The sequence below is a fragment of the Danio rerio genome, chromosome 3 (assembly GCF_052040795.2).
Source record: "Danio rerio strain M-AB ecotype USA chromosome 3, GRCz13ab, whole genome shotgun sequence".
NCBI classification, from domain to species: domain Eukaryota; kingdom Metazoa; phylum Chordata; class Actinopteri; order Cypriniformes; family Danionidae; genus Danio; species Danio rerio.
The window spans coordinates 15,150,250-15,178,227 of NC_141023.1; the positions used below are offsets into that span (position 1 = coordinate 15,150,250).

The 27,978-nt window shown below is 34.3% G+C and overlaps 2 protein-coding genes across 10 annotated transcripts in view; both read left to right on the top strand.

Annotated features, from left to right (window-relative positions):
- Positions 1-2,428: 2,428 nt before the first annotated feature.
- phospho1 (phosphoethanolamine/phosphocholine phosphatase 1) lies at positions 2,429-10,094 on the top strand. 6 transcript variants are annotated; one of them, XR_015479337.1, is made up of 4 exons: positions 2,429-2,482; positions 2,956-2,993; positions 5,526-8,529; positions 8,693-10,094. XR_015479337.1 is itself a non-coding variant. In XM_087241810.1 (3 exons), exon 3 carries the CDS (start codon positions 5,585-5,587, stop codon positions 6,422-6,424), a length of 840 nt encoding a protein of 279 aa, XP_087097936.1. In that variant the 5' UTR covers positions 2,429-2,744; positions 2,956-2,993; positions 5,526-5,584; the 3' UTR covers positions 6,425-10,094. The 6 variants fall into 6 exon arrangements, 3 of the variants coding, with proteins under 3 accessions (XP_087097936.1, XP_087097937.1, NP_001003461.1); XR_015479338.1 differs by lacking the exon at positions 2,429-2,482 and adding an exon at positions 2,637-2,744; XR_015479339.1 differs by lacking the exon at positions 2,956-2,993.
- Positions 10,095-12,916: 2,822 nt separating this feature from the next.
- natd1 (zgc:110779) overlaps positions 12,917-27,978 on the top strand; it is a 30,291-nt gene continuing 15,229 nt past the window's right edge. For 2 of the 4 annotated variants that reach the window (XR_015479341.1, XM_087241812.1), the window contains exon 1: positions 12,917-14,055. Coding sequence is in view for 1 of the 4 variants with exons in the window: in NM_001013318.1 (NP_001013336.1) it covers positions 12,977-13,073 (97 nt within the window). In the remaining 3 variants the exon portion in view is untranslated. 4 annotated transcript variants of the gene reach the window in all.

Genomic DNA, 27,978 nt, shown 5'->3' on the forward strand with positions numbered 1-27,978 from the left:
TGATCTATTGGACACTCATTCTTTAATTATTGGCAGGAGCTTTGATTCAACCCCATTTTGATCATGCTTCCTCATTTTGGTATAGGAGCTGCTCCCATAAAGGAACAACTGCAAAAGCCAGGCACAAAATAAATCAGTACAAATAATTTTAAACATTTAAATATCCTAGGGCACATGTCCACAAAGAGTTTTAAAAGTAATAGGTATGTTAACTATAATAATAATAATAATAATAACAACAACAATTCCTTACATTTATATTGTGCTGTTTCTGGAGACTCAAAGCGCTTAACACATTGAGGGGAATCTCCTCATCTACCACCAGTGTGCAGCATCCACCTGGATGACGCAACGGCAGCGATATTCCACCAGAACGCATACCAGCTGATTAGTGGAGAGTAGATAGAGTGATGAAAACAATTATAATATTGGGATGGTTAGGAGGCCATGATGGAAAGAAGCCAGTGGGCAAATTTTTTCTAGGGACATCCTGGGATTTTTAACGAGTCAGGACCTTGGTTTAACATCTCATCCGAAAGATGGTTTTCACTGAGCAGTATAGGGTCCCCTTCACTATACTGGGGCATTAGGAGCAACACAGACCGCAGTTAGAGCCCCCCCTGTTGGCCTCACTAACACCATTTCCAGCAGCAATGATATGTAAAATGTTTAATGTTGTTCTGTTTAACTATTTTCAAATGGTGAGGCACTCATACAGTACTAGGGGTTGGGATTTTAATATTTATTTATTTTTTTAATTTAGAAGTGTAGTGGGAAAAATATGTTTCTATATCCAAGTGCAATCATGTGGAACAAATTACTAAAACTGATCGAGGAAATAAAAGACTTTCAGAAAATGGATCAAAAGAAGGTTGTTTGATGAGGATAGTTGGTGGATTGTGATGATTTTTATGTTATTGTATTGTGAATAATTATGTTCCTGTTTTTAAATATGAAGGTTCTGTTTGCCTTATGCATGAACTGTTTTTTGCAGTTATTTTTTTTTAACAGCGAGGACCACAACGGAAACAAGCCCAGGGCTGTATTGTGTTTTTATCCTCGACACTTTTATTTCAAACGTATAGGATACTTGTATTTTTGTACAGTTTGTTTAAAACAGGGGTGCCCAAACTCATTCCTGGAGGGCCGGTGTCTTGCATATTTTAGCTCCAACTTGCCTCAACACACCTGCATTAATGTTTCTAGAAAGCTAAGGAGCTTGATTAGCTGGCCCAGGTGTGTCTGATTGTGGTTGGAACTAAACTTTGCAGGAGACTGACCCTCCAGGACCGAGTTTGGGTACCCCTGGTCTAAAATCTGTCAAATAAAAATTTTATTAAATTCTACTAAAATGTCAATAAACATCACTATGTTAAAGTTGAATTTTCAATAACAACATTTGATAGAGCAGAGATTAACATCCCATAATGCAATTCACAACCCTAAATACAGAGTAGCCAGAGACTGACAAAGGTCCAGAGTTTATCCCATACATCATCTCATTTGTCCTATTTTGACTGCTATTCCATTATAAAGTGTGAAAATAACCCGTCCAAGAAATCTTTAAGAGCAAGTGGAATCCTCTGTTGGCTGTTCTTACCTCAGCTAATCAGTTTTGGACAATGTAAACATTTATTTTTCATGAGACTTCATTACCGACCTACTGTGTAATTTAAATAGAGAAAACCTTTTACAAGTAACTTTTATTCTAATCCTTGGACCTTATTAATGAAACGGGTCTGAAGCACCAAATGCCGCCCATATTAAAAGTTAATATTAATCAGGTTAGTTTTACTAATACAATACTAATTATTTTATCCATGGTTTTTCAATGTAACGTTTTTATGAGAAAAATCTAGAGAAATTGTGAAGCTCTACATTTATTATTGTTTATTTATTTGTGTATTCAAATGACCAAATTCTATGTATTGAATGTTGAATGTGCTGGCCTGATTGTTATTTGCCTTATACATAAACATAAGCTAGTTTTTAGTTATAAAAAATAATGAATCCTACTTTTTAATGTTAAATCATAATGTATTTGTATTTTATAGTATGTTTTTTTTTTCAAAATCTTTAAGGAAATGTTTGGTAAATCAAAAAGTTTTTGGTTCTGATGACCATCTGACAATATATAGAAACAGAAAATAAAGTGCTTAAAATATCACTAAAATGCAGTATTTAAAGTTCATACTTAAACAAAAAATTTAACTAATGAGCGCAAAAAGGTCCCCCCTTTTCATCAGCCTAGCTACGGGCCTGGAATAAAAGGAAAACACTTGTGATTCACGAAATACAGACACTGTTCATTAACAGCTATTTCATGCAATGCACAGTAGCTCAGCTGTTCAGTGATGGATGAGTGGGCGGGGCTTCTGTAATGGCGTCACCACGGCTCCATAAAAATCTCCAGCGCAGCCGGTCAGACGCAGAAAACAGCCGTCGGCAGGGATGAACATCTGAACTGGACGCCCAACTTAAGGTATTCCGCTGATTTATGATACTTGACAGCACTGTGTTCTCTCTACCTTTTGTGTTTTTAGTTAGGCTACAGTGGGCTATAACATTATACCTACATTACATAATTTTTAATAATATCTGAACATAATTTACAACTTTGTTATTTTTCAAATCGCATTTAAAAGAATACGTTGGTCCAGGTAACGTTAGCTCAATTAGGAATCGGTTGTTTCTGCGGTTGCCTCATCTGTACGGTACTGTAATGCATGTAAAGTGGAAGCAAGGTCAGAGAAGCGTGTTATCAAAAGCCATTATAGCGTGACATTAAATAAGAAATCACTCTGTCCTCTAAATTCTCCTGATATTATTCGGTTATCTCATTTTAAACGCACTATTTATGAACGTCCAGTGCTCTCGATGCTGTTATCACGTACTAAAAACATTTCTGAGTAATGTAGTTTTGGTTAATCTAAAGTCATTTCTGTCTGTTTATAGGTTAACACTGCGCATCTGCGAGATTAAGGTGAAAACAGGTGAGTTTCAGGAGATTCTGTAGGTTTGCTATACACTAACATTAGATGTCATGTCCCAGAAGCTGCAGTATCCCATTGACCTGAATCAGAGAACTGGCTGTTCTTGAAGGATAGTTCTCCTAAAAGTGTATTTGAAGAGTTCAGATGCAAAAACTTCTAAGCCATCTGGAATTTTCTTCTACAATGAGCATTTGTTCTCAACCTCTTATGTTTATGTTGTTGTTTCGTGTTATAAGTGATGAAAATGGCCTATCCTTTGCCATAAAAGTGAAATTACTGAATCAAATAAGGAGCCTGAGAAAATTGCTAACATTAGAAGAACATTTTAGATGACACGTTTTTGCATCTGAACTCTTCATTTTCTCTCAGCATTCATTTACCTTCAAGTTATTTCAAACCTTATAACCTGTATAAATTCTGTTCTCAAGCAATGAATCAATAATTTACAGGAGTTTAAATGTCAAATTCAGGGAGAGGAAAAAGAGAACAGGCATATTTTAAAGAAACAACAATGCCGATGTTTTGTCGAAGGTCTGATTAGTCAGCATTTGAAGTGGATCAAAACCTTTCATCAAAGCTGTCCTAAAACTAATCTACAACACTCATTCTTGTCTTACTGGGCAATTCTGAAAAACGATGTTGATCCACTTCAAATGTAAATTCTAACTTAAATTTAGTTACTTGCGTCTTATTTTACACTGTCAGCTCTGTGAACTACAATTTTCAAAATTTTCAATAAAGTTCTATTAGTATATCAGACAGTGTATCCTTTTTAATTTATTCATTCATTTTCTTTTCGGCTTAGTCCCTTTATTAATCTGAGGAACGCCACAGCGGAATGAACTTGTCCAGCATATGTTTTACGCAACGGATGTTCTTCCTGGATAAGTTGGCGGTTTAGTCCGCTGGTGACCCCAGACAATAAAAGGGACTAAGCTGAAAAGAAAATGAATGAATGAAATTACTATACATTAGTTACTTGGGTTTGAAATGTGAACTAACATTTTCTAAATGCTGTTATAATTCAGAAGACAGTTCTGTGTATAGATTTTATTCCTCAGGAAAGTAAAAGATTTTAAATAGATTTAAGCGCATGTGAAATTTAGGGTAAATATTATGTAAAATTAATGATTCCATCAAGAATCTTTCTATTGCAAAATCTCTTGCACAAAGTCTTTAAGTGGAAAAAGATTCTTTAGATAAATGTTATTTACACTTAAAAAAAAGTGTGTGTGTGTGTGTGTGTGTGTGTGCGTGTAAGTCAGTAAGTAAGTCAGTAAGTCAGTTGAAGCCAGAATTATTAGCCACCCTGTTTATTTGTTTTCCCCAATTTCTGTTTAACGGAGAGATTTTTTTTCCCAACACTTTTTAAAATATAATAGTTTTAATAACTCATTTCTAATAACTGATTTATTTTATCTTTGTCATGATGACAGTAAATATTTGACTAGATATTTTTCAAGACACTTCTATACAGCTTAAAGTGACAGTTAAAGGTTTAACTAGGTTAATTAGGTTAACTAGGCATGTAAGGATAATATATAGCTTCAAGGGGCTAATAGTTGTGATCTTAAAATGGATTTAAAAAAATTAAAAGCTGCTTTTATGCTAGCCAAAATAAAACAAATAACACTTTCTCCAGAAGAACAAATATTATCAGAAATACTGTGAAAATTTCCTTGCTCTGTTAAACATCATGTGGGAAATATTTAAAAAAAGAAAAATTAAAGGGGAGCTAACAATTCTGACTTCAACTGTGTATATAATTATCCTTAATAATCAATCAATAACCTAAATGTAATCTGTTATGCAAAATAATAAAAAGAAAAACTCTTAAAAAACTACTTATGGTAGGTGGACTCACTTAAAGAAATAATCAGCAAAGTTTTTACGAAACAAAATAAAATTTTTATTCTATATTAACATAAACAATCTGATAAATGCTTGTTTATTTGTTTGTCTGTTTGAATGGATTTAGTTGTAGGCTATTTTTTATATTTGTATTATTCTAAATGTATTTGCCACAAAGAAAATTATTAGCCAATGAAGCTGATAGTTTTTTGAAGAGATAGTTCACCCAAAAATGAAAATTTACACACCTCTTTCTCATCCTCATATGGTTTTAAACCTGAATGAGTTTCATTCCTCTGTTGAACACAAAAGAGGATATTTTGAAGAATGCTGGAAACCTGTAAACACTGACTTCCAAAAACAAATACAATGGAAGTCAATAGTTACCAGTTTCTTTTCTTTAAAAATATCTTTATTCCTGTTCAAAATGAATAAAGTCAAACAGGTTGTTCCAAACCACAAACCATCTATTAATTTAAGCACAAAGGAAGATAAAGGTGTATCTAGGTATATAAATGTAAAAGGTGAGTAAATTATGACAGGATTATCATTTTTGGGTAAACTACTGTATCAAATAAAAAAATCCTCCCTGCTCTTTTCTGCTCCTGCCTTTTCATTTCTTTTAACCATTTGTCCTTGAAGTTCAGATTTAACTGCGTTGCACTTTTTTAATCTGCATAGGAGCAGCTGAAAACAAAGTCAAAACCTCCCACAAGTGCTGCTATTTTCCGCTGATCATAATGCGGGACTCAGTCTTCAACTGCTGTGTTTCTCCTCCTCATCCTCCTGGAGCTGCAGCTGCAGAGCGCAGAAGCAGATCTCCAGCCCCGCAGAACCACAGCCGCTTCCTGATGTTCTTTGACTTTGACGAGACTCTAGTGGATGAGTGCAGTGATGACTCCATGGTGTCTGCAGCACCCGGCGGAGTCCTGCCCGGCTGGCTGAAGGACACGTACCGTCCCGGCCGCTACAATGAGTACATGCAGCGCGTCCTGGCCTACCTCTCTGAGCAGGGCGTCACTCCGGCGGCCATTCGGGCCACTGTGGAGAAGCTGCCCCCCTGTCCAGGCATCCCGGCTTTGATGCATTTCCTGCTCTCACAGCCATCCAGAGACTTTGAAGTGGTTTGTGTGTCTGACGCCAATACAGTCTTCATAGAGACGTGGCTGCAGCACATGGGCTTCCAGCCGCTGTTTCTGCGCATTTTCACCAACCCGGCTCACTTTGATGATAATGGGGTACTGCAGCTGCGCCCGTTTCACTCCCACGAGTGCCTGCGGTGCCCAGCTAACATGTGCAAAGCGGTGGTGGTCCGGCAGTACGTGGCCCAGCGCATACGGGAGAGAGGAGGACGGCCCTATCAGAAGGTTTTGTACATGGGAGACGGGGCCAACGACTTTTGCCCGTCTCTTACACTGTCACCGGGGGATGTAGCCTTCCCGAGGCGGGACTTCCCAATGCACAAACTGATCCAGGAGATGGGGGAGGCCAAACCTGGGGAGTTCAAGGCCAGCGTGGTGCCCTGGAAGAGTGGTGAGGACGTTGTTAACACCCTAAGGAAGATTTTGGAGAGGACCTGATTGGAGACGATTTACAAAGTGATTGGAATGTTCTCAAGAAGCATTTAGGACAGGGGTGCCCAAACGTTTTTTATAAAGGGCCAATTTCCAAACTTTATTGAGGGCTGTGGGTCGAAGTTAAAGATACCAAACCGTATTACATTCAATTTGCCGTGGGTCGTTTCCTAAATTGTTTGTGTATTATTTAAAAAAAAACTAGAAAACGATCCTTCAAAACTGATTAATTAATGATGCAGTATAATTTTAAACGTTTTATAATGAACTTATTATAGTAAAAACATAAACAATCTCATTTATAACACAATGGATTTCAATGCAGAATACACTAGTCAAGCTGCCTTTGCCTTGATTTGTTCGCCGATGTCTTGTGCATCTGTCAACTGACAGTATTCACATTTTAAAAGTCTTGAATCATTTACAACATTTCATTTTAGTTGTGCTTCGTGCCAGCACGCATTGGTTATTTATGTTTGTATTATATGTCTTTCATATGTTCGGCTCGAACCTTGACTTTATTAATCGAGCCAGTTTTGGGTTTTGGGCCGTAACATATTTGGGGGCTCGTCCGGGAAAATTAACGTCCCAACATTTATTCTATGGTTCTCATGGTTCTACGGATACTCAATTCTTTTTTGTGCCCAAAGAAATTTTGTGAGGTATACTAGAGGTAGTATTAGAGGAGTGAGTTACTGATTTGTCTATTTGCTTCTGACTAGCTTGTGATTCGAAAATGGCATTGTCTAAAGTGGAAGCTTTTCTCAGTGATCCTTCACTTGAGCAGTTTGATAAATGCCGCAAGGACGATCTTTTCAAAATTGCAGAGCATTTCCAAATTTGGGTCAGTCGCCAGTTTCTGAAAAAAACTATTTATAAAGTACTTTTACGATCATTTGGTAGAAATAGGAGTTTTTTAGACCACTAGTGAGAACCTCAATGAACCTGGCCCTAACTATTCAGCTGAAAGGCTGTGCAGTCCTGAAAGTACAGATGCAGGGCATAGTAGCAATGTAACTGATGTTGAAGCGAAGGTTGAGGCTAAAGTTGTGTTGCGACGTTTTTTGTAGCTCCTCAATTAAACAAAGAAACAAAAGGTATCAATAAGGTATATGCACAGCTTGCGTTTTTCAGCCAATGATGAACTTCCGGTTAGAGCTTTATGTGACTGTTTTTAACTTTATATGATTCCTTTTACAGCATCGATGTTGTAATGTAATTCAAATATAATCAGTTAAATAGACTTAAGCATCCATTTGGTTGTTAAAGTTTAAAAAGAGACGATCGGCCATTTTATCGCAGGCGGCGTCATTAGCGCCAAGCTAGCACAGAAGTTCTATTAAAAATACTGGGGTAAAGTTTATTTCCATTTTTTAAAGACATGGCATGGAAAAATATCATTTGATATAGTGCTTCTTGTTTAGTCTATTAACCACTTTATATCGTATCTCAGCCAGGCTGTGAAGACGGCTGTTTTTTAAAATAATCAGACTTTAAGTGTGGCGATTTTGTATGGGATGAAAATTAACTGCGCTGGCGGACTAAATTTAAGAGTCTGTGTGCATATACCCCATTCGAAATGACGTCTCTGTCAAAGGCATTCGCCCCCAACCAACTCCCCATCATTCTTCCTCTCTTTTCAGATGGCATGGCGGGCCACACCAAAGGATTTAGGAGTTGCAGAAACTCTGAAATTTTCTTCCAAAATGAGCATTTTTTCAGCCTCCTGTTTGTACGTTTAGAATATGCTATTTTCATTGCCATCAAACAGTTACAATAACTGTATGTAAATATATAGGAAGGCGGAAAAATGCTCATTTTAGAAGATTTTTTTATATGGCAAAAGTTTTTGCATTTGAATTTTTCAAATGTTTCTTTTGCATTACAAACTCTTTCAATTTTGACAAATAAATATGCATCACCTTAATGGGATAGTTCACCTAAAAAATGAAAATTACCCCACCATTTCGACATTTTGAAGATTTCAGATGAAAAAACTGTCTGAAATGTTCCTCTAAAATGAGCTTTTTTCAGCCTCTTGTGTTCCTAGGTTCAGTAATTGTACTTTTTAAGCCTGATCTCATGAGGAAACAACTATATCACTATTACACGTTTTTTCAGTTTAGTGGCTAATTCATAAGATGTTAAGTCATACGGTTTTAAAAAGGAGGCGTGGCACCAAACCCCGCCCCTAAACCATCATTGGGAATAAGCAAATCATATCAAATTGTGCGAATGAGATCGTACAAATTCCTATGAATTGGCCACTAAAAGTTACGAATTGCCATGAGATCGTGTTCTACTTTTAGTATATGCTATTTTCATTGCCGTTAAAATGAAATTGCTGAACATAATAATGTTCAAGTTGGAAAGATGAAGAGGTTTTTGCATTTAAACTCTTAAAATGTTTCTTAAGTACGTTGCAAACAATCTTGGTTTTAGGATTGTTCACATAAAAATGAAAATATCTTCACCTTTTACATTCCCTCATGTCATTTAAAACATTTTATGAGTTTTTCATCTCAAAATATTTTCTTAGGGAAAACATGATTTTAAAGTCAAAATATTTTCTTTTGAGTTGGACTTAATAAAGAATATCAAATAGGTTTTGAACACGTGAAGGCGATTAAATGATTGCAGAGATTTCATTTTTTTGGTGATTTAGTCTTTTAAATCTTTTGGACGATATTTTAAGGGTCTTTTGTTATTGATGGTGACTGTGTAGATCAAATGACTTGCTGTAAACTGCACACTGTAAAAATGATTAGTTGACTAAAAGTAAGCAAGTAAACCTGTTGTTTTAGAAACGATTAGTTGACTTAAAAAAAAATTCAGATAAACCTATTGCCTTAACCTTTGTAAATAAATGAATTGTGCTTAATTATAGAAGTAAAAAATCTACTTATAAGTGCCAAGTTTCAATGGGTTTACTCACTTTTGGAACCTAAATCAACTTGTCGATTTGAAGTCACAGGTTTACTCGTTTTTTAAGTAAAGTACACTGCAAAAATGGTTGGTTGCAAACAAGTTATCTAAGCTGAATTCAAACAAACAAATTAAGTTGAACATTACTAAATTTGTTTAAATTCAGCTTATACAAATTGTTTACAATCCTTTACCTTAACATTCTTTAGTAAATTCATTGAATAATGTGTTTCAGTGTAAAAGAAATCACTGTTTACAGTGTACTTTAACAATGTCAAGCTATCTAAAAACATCTTCACATTTGCAGTGCATTTAAATGCATGTTTAAATTGTACACGTGTGTGCATGAATATATGTGTATGTTTGTGTCTTATGCACTCTATTTTTTGTTTTTCTGATTGCCTGAACACTAACACTGGCCAATAGAGTCACTCCTAACATGTTAATATTTTTTATCATACTTGGGAACAATTTATATCATGTACTGTTATTCACACACAAATCTAAAAGCAATATATTGTTAATTAAGTAGTGTTTAATATGCTAATTAAATATGCAATATACAAGGTGCTATAAGAGATTATTTGTGACCCTGGACCACAAAACCAGGCATAAGAGTGACTTTCCTGAAGTTAATAATCTAAGATCGGAATAAATAAGCTTTCCATTGGTGTATGGTTTGTAATAGGATAATATTTGGTCGAGATGCAACCATTTTAAAATCTGAAATCTGAAATAAATAAAAAAAGTTAATTTATTTATTTTCTTTTTTGGCCATCACAGCGAAATGAACCGCCAACAGCAAAGGTTTTATGCAACGGATGTCCTTCCAGCCACAACCCAGCACTGGGAAACACCCAAAGACACTCATTCACACACACACACACACACACACACACACACACACACACACTACGGCCAATTTAGTTTATTCAATTCACCTATAGGGTATGTGAGGGAAACCCACATCAACACAGGAAGAACATGCAAACTCAACACAGAAACAACAACTGGGCCAGCCGGGACTCGAACCAGCGATCTTCTTACTGTGAGGCGTCGGTGCTAACCACTGAGACACTGTATCACCTAATTAAATACTTAGCGATGCAAATTGTTTATTATATACTTACTCGTCACTATATTAAAGTCCATAATTTTGATCCATACTGAGAGGTGTCTGGCTGCAGACTGTGTAGATGCAATCTGAGCTGCATGCAAGGCTTTTTAATAGCCCCACCTAACCTCATCCCCAAATAAACCTGTGCAACATGGGACTGATTTTGTGTCCAGGGTCACAATTATTTGAGGAACTTCCAATGGTTGGTCTTTACCATTGAGATATTTTATGTACTGTATGTTAAGCGAACTTTGAACCTGTCCTCTGTTGGCAGGATGTGCTGTAGTGATTTGAAGCGTTTGTCTTTGGTTGTGTGTTTGCAGGGGCGGACTTAACCAATAAGCGAGGTAAGCAGCTGCTTAGGGCCCTGACCAATACCAAGAAGCCTATAGTAATCATATAGCTCTTCTATTAATATACTATCATATATTGTAAAATCTGTCTCTAACTATTACGATTTTAACATTATTGTTTTCAAAACAAGGGGGCCCCATTAATAGTGGAACGTTCCTTCTGCACATGCAAATATTAAAATATAATCACAAATATGGCTAGTTATCTGTGTATAGTTTGTAAACATGTTTTTTATCTGTGGATTTACTGAATTTAATTTTATATTAACGAAAACTTAAAATATATTTTAACATGCAATTTATTAACAAAATAAAATTTGTCTACAGACAAAAAATACATCAATAGAGAGTGTTTTGGGTTTAATGTTACACTGTAAAAATGTATGATCAATTAGTCCTGCCAGTAAATGTTTTTAGGTCATTGTAACTTATTAAACTAAGTTAATCATGTTCTAACTTAATTTCATAAGTTACACAAGCTGTTTAAGTCAGATTAACATGAAATAAGTTCAATTGACTCATAAGGTTAATTTGATTCAGATTAAAAATTTAAGGCAACAAGGATTGTTTTACAGTGTAGGGCCCCATGCCTGGAATTGCTTAGGCCCCCAAATTGCTAAGTCCGCCCCTGTGTGTTTGTTTCTTATGCAAAGTCTGTTAACTTTGGAAATGAAAGTGTGGCTATAAAGCCATTCATTCAACTTTGTGTGAGTATTTTTAACCCAATGTATTGTTGGGTTATATAATTTAACCTAATGCATTGAGTTATTTTGATTAAATGGACATTTTTTCCATTCTGGTATTACTATTGCTACTAGTACTACTATTAATTTTATAATTGTGTCTGTGTAAATAAATAACATGCCGTTTTCAAAAATATTGAAAATGCTTTATTTTTATTACATTTTAAATTCCAGACACTTAAGGGTTTTTATCTGTTTAATTTAGATCGGCTATGAAGCGTACGTTTGTATCATCAGTAATTAAGAGTGCTGGTGAAACAAATATTATAAAAACACTACACGGAGAGGTCAATTTAAAAACAAAAGAACAATATTATTGCGTTAGAGCTTAAATAAACTTTACAATGCAAAAACAACATTATGTTCACATATTAATGCAGCTTTTCTGTGTCAGCTGAATCAGTTGACAGCTGAAATTAAAAAATTGTAACCCAACTGTTGAAGTTATTAAAAAAATAACCCAAATAAAGGTTAAAAATAACACAACAAAGCGCCAAACATTTAACCCAACTGGTTGAGTTATTAATAACCAAATAAAGGTTAAAAATAACCCAACAAAGCACTAAATATGTTTAACTCAACCATTGGGTTAAATAAATAACACATTGTTTTTTTTGTGTGTATTTGCTTGAGTCTCACCATGCAAAATATGATAGAAAACAATGTTTTATGTAGTTTATAGGTATATCTAGCAGATTCTAGCTTCAACTTGCCTCAACACACCTGTACGGTTGTTTCTAGAAAGCCTGGTAAGAGCTTGATTAGCTAGCCCAGCTGTGTCTGATTAGGGTTGGAACTAAACTTTGCAGGACATCGGCACTCCAGGACCAAGTTTGGGCACCCCTGCCCTAGATATTTATTGGGGAGCCCAGATTTCCTGGGCCCTTAGCAACCACTTACCTCGATTATTGGCTAAATCCGCCTCTGTTTGTGGTTAGTGGTTAGCGCTGTCGCCTCACAGCAAGAAGGTTGCTGGTTCGAGCCCTAGCTGGTCAGCTGGCATTTCTGTGTGGAGTTTGCATGTCCTTACTGTGTATGCGTGGGTTTCCCAGTACTGGGTTGCAACTGGAAGGGCATCCACTGTGTAAAAATGTGCTGTTTTAGTTGGCGGTTCATTCTGCTGTGGCGACCCCTGATGAATATAGAGCCTAAGCTGTAGGAAAATAGATGCATGAACATCAAACATGCGCGCGTCTCCATCTGGCGGCCAAACAGCGGCACTTTTTAAAGAGAACGCGCACCAAAACAACACGTCCTCCCTGATTGGTCAGCACCGAGCACGTGACTTCACAGCTGATTTCCGCGGATGGCGTGTTTTCGCTGGATCAGATGTTCGTCCTGTCCTCGGTGAGGCATGAATGCAGTAGGATCAGCCGTGGCACAGTGACACACACACACAGCTTCCCCTCCGACAGCAGACATGGCCCAGGCTGCACAGATAAACGTCCTCGATATCAGCACTCGTCTACGGGTGGAGCACGACAAGAAGAGACGACAATTCAGCATCCGTTTGAACGGTCAGTATTGGTATTTATATGCGTCAGATAACGAGATGGTGGTGATGGTGGCGGGGGGAGGAGGAGGATAAACACCGTGCTTTCGCCTGCAAAAATGTCCCAGTTGTTTATTATATCTCACTTCTCATCATTGCTAAACATGATCCATGAATAAATCCGTTCTGGTAAAACCGTTGACGTCACTCCGTTGTTTACATAAATATCGCTTCGATACTCGATTAAATTTGACATGAACTAGTTGTTTTGCTGATTTTTTTTTCTCGCCCTATCACCAGCTTGTTCTGGTTTTAGCTTTATTAATATCTGGGTTGCTGTAACACTTTTAGCAAGCACCTATAAAATGATGGTTAACCCCCCAAAAAACACAAATGTATGCAAATTTAAATGGTTCCAAACCTTTATTAGCTTGTTTATTAAACTATTTTGAATAAAACTGAAAACTTTAACTTCTTGAGTAGAAATAACAATGGAAGTCAATGGTTACAGGTTTCCAACATTCTTCGAAATATCTTCTTTTGTGTTCGATATAATTAAAATAGCCAAACAGGCTTGAAACAAGGATGACCAAATGTTCAGTTTTGTGTGAACTATCCCTTCAGTTTGTAGGGTTAACGCGACGAGTGTTTACATTTTCGTTGTTTTGACGCACTAACTTAAATCTATCCTGTCACTCGTCACGGTTTTTGCTTCAATTAAAGCTTTGTTTACTTGTGTTTTCTGGATGAATTGTTAACTAAGTTGCTAGCCTGTCTGCTAACCATCCCATTCAGACTTTGTTTTTGGCTACTTCCTGTTCCATCATCGTCGATGGTTTCTGGATGTACAAAACAAGCCCTCGTCGACGCGCTTCTGTCACATTACCTCAGGATGGTGTACAGGAACAGGCACGAGGTGTTTCTTAGGGGGTTTCGCATGAAAATAAGCGGTTTGTATTCATAGAAATGACGCTTTTTCACGAGAGAACCCACCTCCCCCTGATGCCGTTTCCTCACTGCGGTCAAGCCAGCCGCGGTTCGGAAAAACACAGTCAAGCCAGCCGCGCTTTATATGTCGGTGCGCGCGTATTATTATCATTACGGTAATGTCAGCAGCCACACAGAGAGCGCTCCACAGAGCACCCATTTCCCCCAGAACAGAGAGATGACAACGAAATAAGTTTATCCCCCTTTCCTCCCACGTATGCTTTATTAAACAGTTTATTAGCTTTTTTTTGACTGTTGTTATTTTAAGAAAGTGGTTTCTGGGCTTACCTTTAATTTCCTCAAGTTTATCTTTTTGCTTCAAATGATTTTATAGCAGATCAAACGGACAGAATAAATATAAGATTTCTAAATACACAAAATGCGTTTCTACTTCTCCTAGCCAACTACAGTACATTGCAAATAAGGTTAAATGCAATTTTATACAACGTGGCTAACCTCAGAAAGTGAAAACAATCATAAAGTAGTCCAACATTTGTTTAAGTTACAAATATATGTTGGTTTTATTTAAAGGGGATTTAAAAATGTATGCTTCTTTCAGTATATGGGATATGGGGCATTATTACACTTTAGATTGTAATTGTAATTTAGACTGTAAAGACCTAATTATTTGTTATAAGTAGAATAGAACAACAATAAGATCTGATGCAGGAAGTCAAATACTAAGCATACATCATATGAAGCCTGTTTTACTGCAGCATTTTGGAGAAATGTACCATTAACACACTTTAAAGTGCTATAAAGAAATAAGTAGAAAAAAACAAAGTTTGGTTCTGATACAGGATGTACATGCATACCTCATGTGAAAGACCTCATTTAAGTTAACAGAAGAAAACTATGGACAGGACATCCAATATTATATGCATACCTCATAATAACTTACTGCAGCATTTTGGAGAAATGGGCTATTAATGAGCTATAAAGTCTTTAAAGTGTTATAAATACATTGTTTGGAATAAGTTAAATAAAAGAGTGATCAGGTCTGATACTAGATGTCCCATGCTATATGCATATATACAACATATGAATCCTTTTTACTGCAGCAATTTGGGGAAAAAAAATGCTCATTTAAAAGATGTAGAAAAAAACAATAGTCAGGTCTTATACAGGACATCCCATACTAAACCTCATATAAAGACTTGTTACTGCAGTGTTTTGGAGAAATTGGGCATTAACATTATTCAAAGTGTTATGAAGACCCAATTTCCAATAAGTAGACAAAAAACAATGATCAGTTCCTGTTCAGAACATCACATACAATATGCATACTACATATAAACACTTCTTACTCCAGCAATCTAGAGAAGTGGGACATTAACATAATATAAAGTGTTATAAAGACCCCATTTCGATTAAGTAGAAAGAAACAATGGTAGTTCTTATTCAGGACATCCCATACTATATGTGTACTTCACATGAAATCTTTTTTACGGCAGCGTTTTGGAGAAACTGGGTATTAACCTATTATAAAGTGTTATAAAAACCCCATTTCTAATAAGTAGAAAAAAACAATCCACAGTTCTTATACAGGACATACCATACTACATATGTACTTCACATGAAACCTTTTTACTGCAGCATTTTAAAGAAACGAGGTATTAACATAATATAAAATACTATAAAGACCACATTTTAAATAGGTAGAAAAAATCTATGGTCAGTTCTTATACAGGACATCCCATACTATATGTGTACTTCACATGAAACCTTTTTACTGCAGTGTTTTGGAGAAATTGTATATAATATATTTCAAAGTGTTCTAAAGACCCCAATTCAAATAAGTAGAAAAAAACAATGTTCAGTTCCTATACAGGAAATCCATACTATATCTGTACTTCACATAAAACTTTTTTACTGCAGCATTTTGGAGAAATGGGGTATTAAAATAATATAAAGTGCTATAAAGACCTCTTTTCAAATAAGTAGAAAAAAACAATGGTCAGTTCTAGTACAGGACATCCCATACTATGTGTGTACATTACATGAAACCTTCTTACTGCACTGTTTTGGAGAAATGAGGTATTAACACAACAAAGTGATATAAAAAACCCATTTCAAATAAGTAGAAAAAAACAATGGTCGGTTCTTATACAGGACATCCCATACTATATATGTACTTCACTTGAAACCTTTTTACTGCAGCATTTTAGAGAAATGGGGTGTTAACATAGAAAAAAAGTACTATAAAGTCCCCCTTTCAAATAAGTAGAGAAAAACAATGGTCAGATCTTATACACGACACCCTTATCTCTGTGTGTACTTCACATGAAAGCTTTTTACTGCAGCATTTTAAAGACACGGGGGAATTAACATAGTATAAAGTAATATAAGGACCCCGTTTTAAATAAGTAGAAATAAACAATGGTCAGATCTTATACAGGACATCCCGTACTGTATGTGTACTTCACATTAAACCGTCTTACTGCACTGTTTTGGAGAAATTGTATATTAATATGATTTAAAGTGTTATGAAGACCCCATTTTTAATAAGTAGAAAAAGACAATGGTCAGTTCTTATACAGGACATCCCATACTATATTTGTATTTTACATAAACCCTTTTTACTGCAGCATTTTAGAGAAACGGGGTTATAACATAGAAAAAAGTACTATAAAGACCCCAATTTTAAATAAGTAGAACAAAACAATGGTCAGATCCTGTACAGGACATCCCATACTATATGTGTACTTCACATAAAAACTTTATACTGCACTGTTTTGGAGAAACGGGGTAATAACCTAATATAAAGTGCTATAAAGACCGCATTTCAAATAAGTAGAAAAAAACAATAGTCAGTTCTTATACAGGACATACGATATTATATGTTTACTTCACATGAAACCTTTTTACTGCAGCATTTTGGAGAAAGGGGGTATTAACATAATATAAAGTGCTATAAAGACCCCATTTCAAATAAGTAGAAAAAGACAATGGTCAGTTCTTATACAGGACATCCCATACTATATCTGTACTTCACATGAAACCTATTTACTGCAGCATTTTGGAGAAAGGGGGTATTAACATAATATAAAGTGCTATAAAGACCGCATTTCAAATAAGTAGAAAAAAACAATGGTCAGTTCTTATACAGGACATACCATAATATATGTGCACTTCACATGAAACCTTTTTACTGCAGCATTTTGGAGAAATGGGGTATTAAGCCAATATAAGGTGCTATAAAGACCCTATTTCAAATAAGTAGAAAAAAACAATGGTCAGTTCTTATACAGGACATACCATACAATCTGTGTAATTCACATGAAACCTTTTTACTGCAGCATTTTGGAGAAAGGGGGTGTTAACATAATATAAAGTGCTATAAAGACCTCATTTCAAATAAGTAGAAAAAAACAATGGTCAGTTCTTATACAGGACATCCCATACTATATGTGTACTTCACATAAAAACTTTTTACTGCACTGTTTTGGAGAAACGGGGTAATAACCTAATATAAAGTGCTATAAAGACCGCATTTCAAATAAGTAGAAAAAAACAATAGTCAGTTCTTATACATGACATACCATACTATATGTGTACTTCACATAAAAACTTTTTACTGCACTGTTTTGGAGAAACGGGGTAATAACCTAATATAAAGTGCTATAAAGACCGCATTTCAAATAAGTAGAAAAAAACAATAGTCAGTTCTTATACAGGACATACGATATTATATGTTTACTTCACATGAAACCTTTTTACTGCAGCATTTTGGAGAAAGGGGGTATTAACATAATATAATGTGCTATAAAGACCCCATTTCAAATAAGTAGAAAAAGACAATGGTCAGTTCTTATAAAGGACATCCCATACTATATCTGTACTTCACATGAAACCTTTTTACTGCAGCATTTTGGAGAAAGGGGGTATTAACATAATATAAAGTGCTATAAAGACCCCATTTCAAATAAGTAAAAAAAAACAATGGTCAGTTCTTATACAGGACATCCCATACTATATGTGCACTTCACATGAAACAATTTTACTGCAGCGTTTTTGGGAAACAGGGTATTAACATATGAAAAAGTGCTATAAAGAGCCCATTTCCAATAAGTAGAAAAAAACAATGGTCAGTTCTCATACAGGACATCCAATACTATATGTGTATTTCACATGAAACAATTTTACTGCAGCGTTTCTGGGAAACAGGGTATTAACATATGCTAAAGTGCTATAAAGAGCCCATTTCCAATAAGTAGAAAAAAACAATGGTCAGTCCTTACATAGGACATCCCATACTATGTACTTGACATGAAACTTTCTTACTGCAGTGTTTTGGAGAAATGGGGTATTAACATAATATAAAGTACTATAAAGACCCCATTTCCAATAAGTAGAAAGAAACAATGGTCAGTTCTTATTCAGGACATCCCATACTATATGTGTACTTCACATAAAAAATTTTACTGCACTGTTTTGGAGAAACGGGGTAGTAACCTAATATAAAGTGCTATAAAGACCACACTTCAAATAAGTAGAAAAAACCAAAAGTCAGTTCTTATACAGGACATACCATACTATATGTGTACTTCACATGAAACCTTTTTACTGCAGCATTTTGGAGAAAGGGGGTATTAACATAATATAAAGTGCTATAAAGACCCCATTTCAAATAAGTAGAAAAAGACAATGGTCAGTTCTTATACAGGTCATCCCATACTTTATCTGTACTTCACATGAAACCTATTTACTGCAGCGTTTTGGAGAAAGGGAGTATTAACAAAATATAAAGTGCTATAAAGACCCCATTTCAAATAAGTAGAAAAAATAATGGTCAGTTCTTATACAGGACATACCATACTATATGTGTACTCCACATGAAACCTTTTCACTGCAGCATTTTGGAGAAACGGGGTATTAAGCTATTATCAAGTGCTATAAAGACCCCATTTCAAATAAGTAGAAAAAGACATTGGTCAGTTCTTATACATGACATGCAATACTACATATGTACTTCACATGAAACCTTTTTACTGCAACATTTTGAAGAAACAGGGTATTAAGCTATTATCAAGTGCTATAAAGACCCCATTTCAAATAAGTAGAAAAAAACAATGGTCAGTTCTTATACAGGACATCCCATACTATATGTGCTCTTCACATGAAACCTTTTTACTGCAGCATTTTAAAGAAACTGGGTATTAACATAATTTATAGTGCTATAAAGAGCCCATTTCCAATAAGTAGAAATAAACAATGGTCAGTTCTTAAACAGGACGTCCCATACTATGTGCACTTCACATGAAACCTTTTTACTGCAGCGTTTTGGAGAAACAGGGTATTAATATATTATAAAGTGCTATAAGGAGCCCATTTCTAATAAGTAGAAAAAAACAATGGTCAGTTCTTATACAGGACATCCTATACTATATGCGCACTTCACATGAAATCTTTTTTACTGCAGCGTTTTGGAGAAACGGGGTATTAACATATTATAAAGTGATATAAAATCCCCATTTCTAATAAGTAGAAAAAACAATGGACAGTTCTTTTACAGGACATCCCATACTATATCTGTACTTTACATGAAACCTTTTTACTGCAGCGTTTTGGAGTATTAAGTTACTAATGTAATTCAAAACGTTATAAAGACCCCATTTCAAATAAGTAGAAAAAACAATGGTCAGTTCTTATACAGGACATCCCATACTATTTGTGAACTTCACATGAAACCTTTTTACTGCAGCATTTTGGAGAAACGGGGTAATAACATTATTCATAGTGCTATAAAGACCCCAATTCAAATAAGTAGAAAAAAAGACAATGGTCAGTTCTTATACAGGACATCACATACTATATGTGCACTTCACATGAAACCTTTTTACTGCAGAGTTTCGGAGAAACAGGGTAATAACATATTATAAAGTACTATAAAGACCGCATTTCAAATAAGTAGAAAAAAACAATGGCCAGTTCTTATACAGTACATCCCATACTATAAATTTACTTCACATGAAACCTTTTTACTGCAGCATTTTAAAGAAATGGGGTATTAACATAATAGTCTCCACTTTCCTTACTAATATGCAACTCCCTCTCTGACTCCTCCACTAACTATAAAAAAAATACTAATGTTTTGCTTTTCACACTCTTTACACACCTGAAACTTGCCTACAGCACTTATTCATTGTTGCTCTAACAGTTGTGTAAATTGCTTCCTTGTCCTCATTTGTAAGTCGCTTTGGATAAAAGCGTCTGCTAAATGACTAAATGTAAACGTATAAAGTACTAAAAAGACTGCATTTTAAATAAGTATAAAAAAACAATGGTCAAATCTTATACAGGACATCCTAATCAATGTGTGTATTTCACATGAAAGCTTTTTACTGCAGAATTTTGGAGAAACGGGGTATTAACATATTATAAAGGGATATAAAATCCCCATTTCTAATAAGTAGAAAAAAACAATGGACAGTTCTTATACAGGACATCCCATACTATATATGTACTTCACATGAAACCTTTTTACTGCAGCATTTTAAAGAGACGGGCTATTATTATAATATAAAGTACTATAAAGACCGCATTTTAAATAAGTAGAAAAAAACAATTTTCAGTTGTTATACAGGACATCCCATACTATATGTGTACTTCACATGAAACATTCTTACTGCACTGTTTTGCAGAAATGGGGTATTAACATACTATAAAGTGATATAAAAACCATTTCAAGTAAGTAGAAAAAACGATGGTTAGTTCTTACACAGAACATCCTATACTATATGTTTACTTCACATCAAACCATCTTACTGCACTGCTTTGGAGAAATGGGGTTTTAACCTAATATAAAGTACTATAAAGACCGCATTTCAAATAAGTAGAAAAAACAATGGTCAGTTCTTATACAGGACATCCTATACTTTTTGTACTTGACATGAATCCTTTTTACTGCAGCATTTTGGAGAAACGGGGAATTAACATAATTTAAAGTACTATAAAGACTGCATTTCAAATAAGTAGAAAAAACAATGGTCAGTTCTTATACAGGACATCCCATACTATATGTGTACTTCACATGAAACATTCTTACTGCACTGTTTTGGAGAAATGGGGTATTAACATACTATAAAGTGATATAAAAACCTCATTTCAAATAAGTAGAAAAAAACGATGGTTAGTTCTTACACAGAACATCCTATACTATATGTTTACTTCACATCAAACCATCTTACTGCCCTGCTTTGGAGAAATGGGGTTTTAACCTAATATAAAGTACTACAAAGACCGCATTTCAAATAAGTAGAAAAAACAATGGTCAGTTCTTATACAGGACATTCTGATCTATGTGTGTACTTCACATGAAAACTTTTTACTGCAGCATTTTAAAGAAACAGGGGGATTAACATAATATAATGTACTATAAAAACCCCATTTTAAATAAGTAGAAAAAAACAATGATCTGTTCTTATACAGGACATTTCATACTATACGTGTACTTCACATTAAACCTTCTTACTGCACTGTTTTGGAGAAACTGGTATTAAAATAGAAAAAAGTACTAATAAGACCCCATTTCAATTAAGTGGAAAAAATCAATGGTCAGTTCTTACATAGGACATCCCATACTATATGTGTACTTCACATGAAACCTTTTTACTGTAGCATTTTAAAGAAATGGGCTATTAATATAATATAAAGTACTATAAAGACCGCATTTTAAATAAGTAGAAAAAAACAATTGTCAGTTGTTATACAGGACATCCCATACTATATGTGTACTTCACATGAAAACTTCTTACTGCAATGTTTTGGAGAAGCGGGGTATTAACATAATAATATAAAGTGATGTAAAAACCCCATTTCAAATAAGTAGAAAAAACAATGGTCAGTTCTTATACAGGACATCCCATACTATATATCTACTTCACATAAAACTTTTTTACTCCAGCATTTTAAAGAAATTGGGTATTAACATAATATAAACACAGCATTTTAAATAAGTAGAAAAAAATTCTACATTGGTCAGTTCTTGTACAGGACATTTCATAGTATATGTGTACTTCACATGAACCTTTTTACTGCAGCATTTTAAAGAAATGGGGTATTAACATAATATAAAGTGATATAAAAACGTCATTAAAAATAAGTAAAAAAACAATGATCAGTTCTTATACAGGACATCCCATAATATATGTGTACTTCACATGAAACCTTTTTACTGCAGCATTTAAAGAAATGGGGTATTAACATACTATAAAGTGACATAAAAACCTAATTTCAAAAAAGTAGAAAAAACAATGGTCAGTTCTTATACAGGACATCCTAAACTATATATGTACTTCACATGAAACCTTTTTACTTCAGCATTTTGGAGAAACGGGGCATTAACATAATATAAAGTACTATAAAGACTTCATTTTAAATAAGTAGAAAAAACAATGGTCAGTTTTTATACAGGACATCCCATACTATTTATGTACTTCACATGAAACCTTTTTACTGCAGCAATTAAAAGAAACTGGCTATTAACATAATATAAAGTACTATAAACACCCCATTTCAAATAAGTAGAAAAAAACAATGGTCAGTTCTTATATAGGACATCCTAATCTATGTGTTTACTTCACATGAAAACTTTTAACTGCAGCATTTTAAAGAAACGGGGGTATTAACCTATTATAAAGTGCTATAAAAACCTCTATTCAAATAAGTAGAAAAAACAATGGTCAATTCTTATACAGGACATCCTATACTATATGTGTACTTCACACTAAACCTTCTAATTGCACTGCTTTGGGGAAATGGGGTATAGATCTAATATAAAGTGCTATAAAGTCCGCATTTCAAGTAGAAAAAAACAATTGTCAGTTCTCATACAGGACATCCCATACTATTTGTGTACTTCACATACAATCTTTTTACTGCAGCATTTTAAAGAAACGGGGTATTAACATAATATAAAGTACTATAAAGACCGCATTTTAAATAAGTAGAAAAAAATTAATGGTTGATTCTTATATAGGACATCCAATACTATATATGTAACTATATATGTACTTCACATGAAACCTTTTTACTGCAGCATTTTCGAGAAATGGGGTATTAACCCATTATAAAGTGCTATAAAGACCACAGTTTAAATAAGTAGAAGACAACAATAGTCAGTTCTTATACAGGATATTCCATACTATATGGGTACTTCACATAAAGCCTTTTTACTTCAGTGTTTTGGAGAAACAGGGTATTAACATATTACAAAGTGCTATAAAGACCCCATTTCAAATAAGTAGAAAAAAACAATGGTCAGTTCATATATAAGACATCCCATACTATGTGTGTACTTCACATGAAACCTTTTTATTGCAGCATTTTGAAGAAATGGGGTATTAACCTATTATAAAGTGCTACAAAGACCGCATGTCAAATAAGTAGAAAAAAACATTGGTCAATTCTTATATAGGACATCCCATACTATATGCGTACTTCACATGGAACATTCTTACTGCAGTATTTTCGAGAAATTGGATATTACATATTACAAAGTGCTATAAAGACCCAATTTCTAATAAGTGGAAGAAAACAATTGCCAGTTTTTATACAGGGCGTCCTATACTATACACATACTTCATGTGAAGACTTCTCACCACATAATTTTGGAGAAATTGGGAAATAACAAAATTCAAGTGTTTTAAAGACCCCATTTTTTAGAAGTAGAATACAAAAATAGTCAGTTTTTGTAGAGGACATCTCATAAAATTTGCATACATCATATGAAGCCTTCTTACTACTACATTTTAGAGAAATGGGGCACTAACATAATATGAAGTACTATAAAGACCTCATAACTAATAAGTAGAAAAAAAAATAGTCAGTTGTCATACAGGATGTCCTATACTTTATGCATACTTCATGTGAAAACTTATTACTGCACCATTTTCGAGAAATTGGGTATTAAACTTATAAATTGCTTTAAAGACCCCTTTTCTAAAAAGTAGAAAAAAATAACAATGCTCAGCTCTTCCTATTGCTGAATACTCGTAGAGGACATCCCATGCTGTATGCATACCTAATATGAAACCTTCTTACTGCCACTTTTTGGAGAATTGGGGCATTAACATAATATAAAGTGCTTTATGTTTTTATACAGGATGTCCCTCACTGTATGCATAATTTACATGAAACCATCCTACTGCGGCATTTTGATGAAATAGGTATCAACTTAAAGTACTATAAAGACCTAATTTCTAATAAGTAGAAAAAAACAACGGTCAGTTCTTGTACAGGACATCCCATACTACATGTATTTATCAGATGAAGACTTGTTACTGCAGTGTTTTGGAGAATTTGGGCATAAACATTATATAAAGTGCTTTAAATACCCAATGTCTAATAAGTAGAAGAAAACAATGGGCAGTTCATGTTCATGACATTCCATAATATATGCATACTTTACATGAAACCTTGTCACTGCAGCATTTTGGAGAAATGGAGGAATAATAACATTCAAAGTGTCATAAAGACCCAATGTCTAATAAGTAGAAGAAAACAATGGTCTGTTCTTAAAAAGGACGTCCCATACTAAAGGCGTACCTCATATGAAGACTTCTTACGGCAGAAAAGGGACATAATTACCTTTTAGATGGCTATCAAGACCCCATTTCTAATAAGTAAAAAAAAAAAAACGGTCAGTTCTTCAATGGACAATTCAGTGGTCAGTTAGGTTGATGGCATCATCCCAACTGTCTCAAGCTATTATTGTACCATTACAACAAAATGATATTATTGGGGATGATGAGTGGTGCTGCTCCAAATGTAGGGTACAAAGACAAAGACAAACCAAATATGTTTGGTTAATTTCATAGAGATAGTTTACCCAAAAGTGAAAATGAACGCACCATGCACTGGCAATCAAATGGTTACAAACATTTATTAGTTCCTTCTTTTGGTTGAACACAAAAGATATTTAGAATGAACTTGAAAACTGGTAACCATTGACTTCCATTTTAGAAAAAAAAAACAATTACTATGGAGGTCAATAAATATAGTTCCTCAGCAGGAAGGGAACTGCAATTTTGTGTATCCCTGACACATTTGGAGTTGTGGAAAACTGTGATGTGCTGTCTGTCCTTGACACATTCGTCCTGTATCAAAACTGACCATTATTTTATTCTACTCATTGGAAATGGACACTTTATAGTCATCTGAAGAGTAATAACGCCCCATTAATCCAGATCACTGCAGTAACAAGTCTTCCTATGAGGTATGCATATAGTATGTGATGTCCTGTATAAGAAATGACTGTTCTTTTTTCTACTTATTAGAAATGAGGTGTTTGTAGCAATCTAAAAGGTAACAATGTCCCAATTCTCCAAAAAGATGCAGTAACAAGTCTTCGTCTGAGATATGCATATAGCATTGCATGTCCTGTACGACTGATCAATGTTTTCTTCTACTTAGTAGAAATTGGGTCATTATAGAACTTGCTGCAGTAAGAAGTCTTCATATGTACAAAAACTGATGATTTTATGTACTTTTTAGAAATTGGGTGTTTATATCCATCTGAAAAGTAATAATGTCCCAATTCTCCAAAAAACTGAAGTAACAAGTGTTCATGTGAAGTACGCTTATAATATAGGATGTCCTGCGTAAGAGCTGACCATTGTTTTCTTCTACCTACAAGAAATTGGGTCTTTGAAACACTTTAAATTATGTTAAACCTCATTTCTCAAAAACCCTGCTGTAATAAGGTTTTTATGTGAAGTACACATTTAGTATGGGAAGTCCTGTACAATAACTAATCATTGTTTTTTATACTTTTTGGAAACGGGGTCTTTATAACATTTTGAATTATAATAATACCCAATTGTTCAGTAAAAAGGTTCCATGTGAAGTACAGATATAGTATGGGATGTCCTGTATAAGAACTGACCATTGTTTTTTCTACTTATTTAAAATGCGGTTCTTATAGCACTTTATAATATGTTAATACCCGATTTTTTTAAATGCTGCAGTAAAAAGATTTCATGTTAAGTACACAAAGTATAGGATGTCCTGTAAAAGAACTGACCATTGTTTTTTCTACTTATTTGAAATGGGTTTTTTATTTCAATTTATATTATAATGTTAAAACCCCTTTTTTCCAAAACAGTGCAGTAAGAAGCTTTTATGTGATGTACAAATATAGTACGGGATGTCCTGTATAACAACTGACAATTGTTTTTTCTACTTATTTAAAATGCAGTCTTTATAGTACTTTATAATATGTTAATACCCTGTTTCTCCAAAACGCTGCAGTAAAAAGGTTTCATGTGAAGTACACATATAGTATGGGATGTCCTGTATAAGAACTGACCATTGTTTTTTCTACTTATTGGAAATGGGCTCTTTATAGCACTGTCTAATATGTTAATACCCCATTTATCCAAAGCAGTGCAGTAAGAAGGTTTAATGTGAAGTACACATATAGTATAGTATGTCCTGTATAAGAACTGACCATTGTTTTTTCTACTTATTTGAAATTAGGTTTTTATATCACTTTATAGTATTTTAATACCCCATTTCTCCAAAACAGTGCCTTAAGAAGGTTTAATGTGAAGTACACATATAGTATGGGATGTCCTGTATAAGAATTGACCATTCTTTTTTCTACTTATTTAAAATGGGGTCCTTATAGTACTTTATACTATGTTAATACCCTGTTTCTTTAAAATGCTGCAGTAAAAAGGTTTCATGTGAAGTACATAATTAGCATGGGATGTCCTGTATAAGAACTGACCATTGTTTTTTCAACTTATTTGAAATGCAGTCTTTATAGTACTTTATATAAGATTAATACCCCATTTCTCCAAAGCAGTGCAGTAAGATGTTTTTTTGTGAAGTACACATATGGTATAGGATGTCATGTAAAAGAACTGACCATTGTTTTTTCTACTTATTTGAAATGAAGTTTTTATATCACTTTATAGTATGGTAATACCCCGTTACTCCAAAACAGTGCAGTAAAAAGGTTTCGTGTGAAGTACAGATATAGTATGGGATGTCCTGTATAAGCACTGACCATTGTTTTTTTTCTACTTATTTGAAATGGGGTCTTTATAGCACTTTATATTATGTTAATACCCCCTTTCTCCAAAATGCTGCAGTAAAAAGGTTTCATGTGAAGTACAGATATAGTATGGGATGTCCTTTATAAGAACTGACCATTGTCTTTTTCTACTTATTTGAAATGGGGTCTTTATAGCACTTTATATTATGTTAATACCCCCTTTCTCCAAAATGCTGCAGTAAAAAGGTTTCATGTGAAGTACACATATAGTATGGTATGTCCTGTATAATAACTGACCATTGTTTTTTTCTACTTATTTGAAATGCGGTCTTTATAGAACTTTGAAATATAATAATATACAATTTCTCCAAAACACTGCAGTAATAAGGTTTCATGTGAAGTTCACACATAGTATGGGATGTCCTGTATAAGAACTGACTATTGTTTGTTTCTACTTATTTAAAATGCGGTCTTTATAGCACTTTATATTATGTTAATACCCCGTCTCTTTAAAATGCTGCAGTAAAAAGGTTTCATGTGAAGTACATATATAGTATGGGATGTCCTGTATAAGTACTGACTATTGTTTTTTTCTACTTATTAGAAATTGGGTGTTTATAGTACTTTATATTATGTTAATAGCCAGTTTCTTTAAATTGCTGCAGTAAAAAGGTTTCATGTGAAGTTCACATAGAGTATGGGATGTTCTATATAAGAACTGACCATTGTTTTTTTCTACTTATCAGAAATAGGGTCCTTATAACACTTTAAATCATATTTATATACAATTTCTCCAAAACAGTGCAGTAAGAAGGTTTAATGTGAAGTACACATATAGTATGAAATGTCCTGTATAAGACCTGACCATTGTTTTTTTTCTACTTATTTAAAATAAAGTCTTTATAGTTCTTTATATTATGTTAATACCTCGTTTCTTTAA

What these genes read in the sequence shown, in the direction of transcription:
- phospho1 (XM_087241810.1), top strand. Translation starts at nt 5,585, where the DNA reads ATGCGGGACTCAGTCTTCAACTGCTGTGTTTCTCCTCCTCATCCTCCT.